Here is a 6,000-nt window from a genome sequence, read left to right on the forward strand (position 1 = left end):
ATATAAATTTCACACACATAATATATAGATTATATATATATATATATATATATATATATATATATATATATATATATATATATATTTATATATATATACATATATATATATATATATATGTGTGTGTGTGTGTGTATTTGTGTGTGTATGCATACATATATGTATATACGTTACAGGGAATATGTGAAATAACCAATTCGCTTAGGAACAATTGATCCCCGAGGGCTAGTGCTAAACACGGCGAAACAGTGATTCATCTACACTGTTTCGCCGTGTTTGGTACTAGCCCCTAGGAGCTCAAATGCATTTTGCCGTGTTTAGTACTATCCCCTTGGAGCTCAATGCATTTTGCCGTGTTTAGTATTACTCCTTGAGGGATCAAATGTCCCTAAGTGCATTTGATCCTCCAGGGGCTAGTACTAAACACGGTGAAACAGTGGCTCATCTACACTGTTTCGCCATGTTTATTACTAGCCCCTGGGGGGATCAAGTATCCCTAAGTGCATTCAATCCCACAGGAGCTAGTACTAAACACGGTGAAACAGTGGTTCATCTACACTGTTTCGCCATGTTTAGTACTAGCCCCTAGGGGCTCAAATGTTTCTTAGCGAATTGGTCATTTCATATATTCTCTATGGATTTCGTGAAATCCCTGATATCACATATTCCCTGTAACAATAAATACTGTATATACAAACATATATATATATATATATATATATATATATATATATATATATATATATATATATATATATATATATATATATATGTGTGTGTGTGTGTGTGTGTGTGTATAGGTGTGTGTGTGTTTGTATTTGCGTGCGCGCGCGTGCGTGTTCAAACACGCATATGTTGCTACGATTTGCAACGTAAGTCGTGTATTCTGAATGAGTTAGAACAATCTTCCCTTCCAGGCGAATGTAATCCCACCCCTCTCCCCTCCCCTCCCCTCCCCCTCCAACTCCCCCTCTCTCTCTCTCTCTCTCTCTCTCTCTCTCTCTCTCTCTCTCTCTCTCTCTGGCTCCATATCGCGGCGTGTCTACATATGAGTGACTTTGGACCTGTCACACCAGTCTCCTGTGTAGTTTGTGTTTAGTGTTCTGTAAACAGCGAATTCTGTGATCATTTCTTCTCTAATCAGGAAATGTAGCAGCTGACTGTGAGGGACTTTGTTCTTCTCAGAACTTCCTAACGTGAATGGTTAAATGGAGATGCAATTAGAGAGAAAGAGGTTGGGGAGGGTGGGGGTGGAGTGCAGGGTGTGGTGGGATTGTCTTTGCGAAAGAGGAGGGGAAGTGAGAGAGAGAGAGAGAGAGAGAGAGAGAGAGAGAGAGAGAGAGAGAGAGAGAGAGCCTGATCGCCTGGGGATGCAATGAAATAAATTTAGGTAATTTCCCTGAATGCCTTTACTTTTCTGCAGAAAAGCCTCCCCAAATTTGGAGTTAAGTTTCAGATATATTCCTTAGATTAAATATATCTTAACTCGACGTAAATTCCGCCAGTACGCGCCAGCCGAGAAAACGGAATATACGTTCTATAGATGCCTAAGTATTGTGTGAGAATGCGTGACCTCGGTAATACCACCGTCGCCTGGAAATTATTCTACCGAGCGGAAGAGAAAACGATGTCTTTGAGTAATGGGCCTCATTTTCATGGCCCTTCCTTGACCTGGCGCGTCACTTTAATGGTTCCACAGAGAAACCTCCATTACTGGCTGTAGCTCACTTTTGTCTTGGCTCGAAGAAAAGAGAATTCGGTGTTTTTTTTTTTTTTTTCAAACATTCTGTTTTAGAGTTCGAGCAAGTTATGTGCATTTTCAAACTATTTACAGTTTCTTTTTTTTTTTCCAACTATTCTGTTTTAGAGTTCGCGAAAGTTATGTGCATTTAGAAACTATTAACACAGTTTTTTTTTTTGTCCAGATATATTCTGTTTTAGAGTTCGCCCAAGTTATGTGCATTTAGGAACCATTTACAGAGTCATGTATGTCATTCGCCAGTGGCTTTTAAAGAAAGCTAAACAACTGTTTCTCAGAAGGAAGAAAAGAAGAGGCAGAGATAGAGAATTGGTCATAGCCATAGGCATCGATTCCTTACATGTTCAAAGTGGTAGGGCAATAGGATAAGGGAAAAAATGGGGAGAAAGAAAATTCCAAAGAGAATCGCGGTCGTAAAAAATGAATAATTCCAAATTGAAAAAAGAAAGTTTAACAGTAAATATATTTGGAACATCCAACAGTGTTCTTTCAATTGAAAAATGACAGCAAATTCATGTATACAACTATATATAATATGAAAATAAAGTGTAAGTCTGTTTATCAGGGTCTTTAACAAAGATATGGTAAATCTATTCGTAAGAGCATTTAAAAGGAAAACTAAGGGGAGTCTCTTTATAGAAATGTTCAGTGAAAGCAAATATGTCAAAAGTTATTTCTCTAATCATTCAAACAAGTGAAAATGAGTGTATTCATAATCCTCTGAACATTTTCTCTTGAAAAAATGCCTGGTAGATATTTCCACTAAGCCGTGTAGTTGAAAATGTATATTGCAAATCTGCCTATAAACAGCAATCACAACTGTAAGAAGTTACAGTTAAATGACATTTTTCACGGAACACCAGTCCCGTGATCATAGGATATACGTAAGAGCCTTACCTATAGTTATTACCAGAAAATGCTGACAACAGAGAGCGTATTGAAAGTCCCATAGAAAAAGTACATGTTATAACAATCAAAACACTGTATTTCCATTAGGTATTGTTGTTCAGTCATAATCCCCTGTTTTGAAACAAAACTAATGAAAAGCATTCGTGTTTTTTATATTCCAGTATGCATTCATCTGCCTAAGGTTAGAAAATGAATACATATACAGCTTTTATATGTTTCGGAGAATACAATGGCGCCTGGGCACATATTTCATTCAATATAAAGCCGTTTCCTGGAACAGAGTGTTTCTCCAAAACAAAAAATAACACGGTGTTTACGGTTGCATTCATTGTTGAAATACTAAATCATGGGTGAACCGTTGTGTAGAAAACTTTGATAAGCTGCTACATGCACCTATACGAAAGGCTCATGAACAGGGTGTTGAACACCAATACACACTCTGCATTGCACTCTTACATGTCATGGATTCTGTAGCTCTTCCATTTCAGGAACTCTCACTCTGTCTTCCAACACTTTTTAACACTTTCAATTTATACATTTTTCACCATCCCATCGTTTCCCATTCTTTCCAAATGACCAAACCGTCAGAAAAATCATCTGGGTTACGGGCTGCTGAAGAGCAAGAGCCCGTGCCAGCACAAGGCTAGTTGAATCTAGATAGAATGATCTGATTCATCCATCCATTAGTGCTAACCTGCAACCCCCCACCCTTCCCTTTCCATTTGTCTTTCACCGGTGGTTTCTGCAGTTTCTTTTCACTATTCCCAGTCAAATTTTTGTTTTCTGTAAAAGAAAACTATTGTGCCGGCTTTGTCTGTCCGTCCGCACTTTTCCTGTCCGCCCTCAGATCTTAAAAACTGTTGAGGTTAGATGGCTGCAAATTGGTATTTTGATCACCCACCCTCCAATCATCAAACATACCAAACTGCAGTCCTCTAGCCTCAACAGTTTTTTTTATTTAAAGGTTAAAGTTGGCCATAAACGTGCTTCTGGCAGCGATATAGAACAGGCCACCACCGGGCCGAGGTTAAGTTTCATGGGCCTCGGCACATACAGCATTATACCGAGACCCCGAAAGTTAGATTTATTTTCGGTGGCCTTGATTATACGCTGTACAGAAAACTGGATTGCGAAGCTTCGGCGCATCAGTTGCTAACAACAGCCATTCCACTCGCTGTTCATGACTCATATAATCCACAACCTTTCACTTACATCTATACTATCTTTCATCTGCATTTTTTGCTCCACCACACCTTTGGAAATATTAAACAGCCATGTACTGTATATATAGGAAGTTCCCGTCTCAGACCCACTTTTACACTAAACCAGTCCTTATCTTAGTAGTTGTATATACTCTGACAGGTTTTACTTCTATCTTAAAAACTCTTAATCACTTAAAATAACTTACTCTATCTATTATACATCTTTATCACAAAGTGTTCATACATCCTTGACGTCCTTTAAATTGCTTCACCGTAAGTTTTGTTCTCAGTACATGAATGCCACAAACAACTTTTAGTTTTCGAAAATGTATTAGTTTTCGAAAACATTTCTGCCGGCATTGTCAGTCCGTCCGCACGTTTTCTGTTTGCACTTTCTCTGTCCGCCCTCAGATCTTAAAAACTACTGAGGCTAGGGGGCTGCAAATTGGTATGGTGATCTTCGACCCTCCAATCATCATACATACCAAATTGCAGCCCTGTAATCTGAGTAGTTTTAATTTTATTTAAGGTTAAAGTTAGCCATAACCGTGCTTCCGGCAACGATATAGGATAGGCCACCACCGGCCCGTGGTTAAAGTTTTATGGGCCACGGCTCATACAGCATTATACCGAGACCACCAAAAGATCGATCTGTTTTCGGTGGCCTTGATTATACGCTGTACAGAAAACTCAACTGCGCCGAAGAAACTTTGGCGCATATTTACTTATTTCCTTTTACTTTCAGACTTTTCACTTTTAACATTTCATAACAAATACTTAACCCACTAACTATTAACTTCCTTGTCTAAGCCCAGTGTTCTTATTTCAGTCTTCAGTTGTATTATTGCAGTTAAATTCGAACCATGCACCTTCCGTTAGTAACCAAGTAATGCTGTTTCTCTTTGATCTTTGTATTCACCTCTACCACGTTTATAATAGTTATAGCCAGCTATATCTAGCTCCAAATTGTTTGAGGTGAGGAGGAAAAAATAACTCTTTACCGTCACAGAATGTTGCCGATTATTGTCTTTCGTTTCTCAGAACCACCCATATTATATATATATATATATATATATATATATATATATATATATATATATATATATATATATATATATATATATGTGTGTGTGTGTGTGTGTATTTATACATATATATGTATATACGTATATATATATATATATATATATATATATATATATATATATATATATATATATATATATATATATTAGCTAGCCAACCCAGTGCTGCCTGGTAAAACTCTGAATAACTGATAAACTATATATATATATATATATATATATATATATATATATATATATATATATATATATATATATATATATATATATATATAGTATATATATATATATATATATATATATATATATATATATATATACTGTATATATAGAGTAGATAGAGAGAGAGAGAGAGAGAGAGAGAGAGAGAGAGAGAGAGAGAGAGTTTATCAGTTATTCAGAGTTTTACCAGGCAGCACTGGGTTGGCCAGCTAATATATATATGTGTACGTATATACATATATATGTATAAATACACACACACATTATATATATATATATATATATATATATATATATATATATATATATATATACTGTCTATGCATATATATATATGCATATATGTGTGTGTGTGTGTGTGTGTACTCTAGCCTGAATTCTGCACCCTCTGTGTACCCTGTATACCTCACTGCTCTTTTCTATTATCACTTCTCCGTCTATCTCATTTAAAAACCATTTGATTATGCGCGTGAAGACGTGGTTGGGCATTCAGAGCATATAATGGCTGTTTAACCTAAGTAATAAAAAAAAAATTATCGTCCTTTACGGTAGAGGAGTCACGATCTGAGTCACTGTGATATACCTCCAAATGTCCATATTCATTTGTTTACTAGTTATGTAATGGGTGGTTCGATAATTATATTGTAATGGTAATTGGTTTCGAATGTAAATAAACAAGCGAGAGTTCTGTAAATACTTTTCTTTATATGTATGTAACGAATACGGTTAGTCTCTGTTTAGCCGTCAGTTTGTACAGTAATCTCTTATTAAAGAGACATATCTTTGCTCGTGTTTCTTTGCCAGCCTACAAGAGATCAAACAT

The 6,000-nt window shown here is 36.3% G+C and overlaps 1 protein-coding gene across 1 annotated transcript in view; it reads right to left on the reverse strand.

Moving 5' to 3' along the window:
• The window catches only part of LOC136837583 (uncharacterized), a 116,953-nt gene extending 110,953 nt beyond the window's left edge, over nucleotides 1–6,000 (reverse strand). The window contains exon 1 of the mRNA XM_067102459.1: nucleotides 5,987–6,000. Within this exon, the coding sequence (XP_066958560.1) occupies nucleotides 5,987–6,000 (14 nt within the window). The remainder of the gene's footprint in view (nucleotides 1–5,986) is intronic.

This window comes from Macrobrachium rosenbergii, chromosome 59 (genome assembly GCF_040412425.1).
Source record: "Macrobrachium rosenbergii isolate ZJJX-2024 chromosome 59, ASM4041242v1, whole genome shotgun sequence".
Lineage (NCBI taxonomy): Eukaryota > Metazoa > Arthropoda > Malacostraca > Decapoda > Palaemonidae > Macrobrachium > Macrobrachium rosenbergii.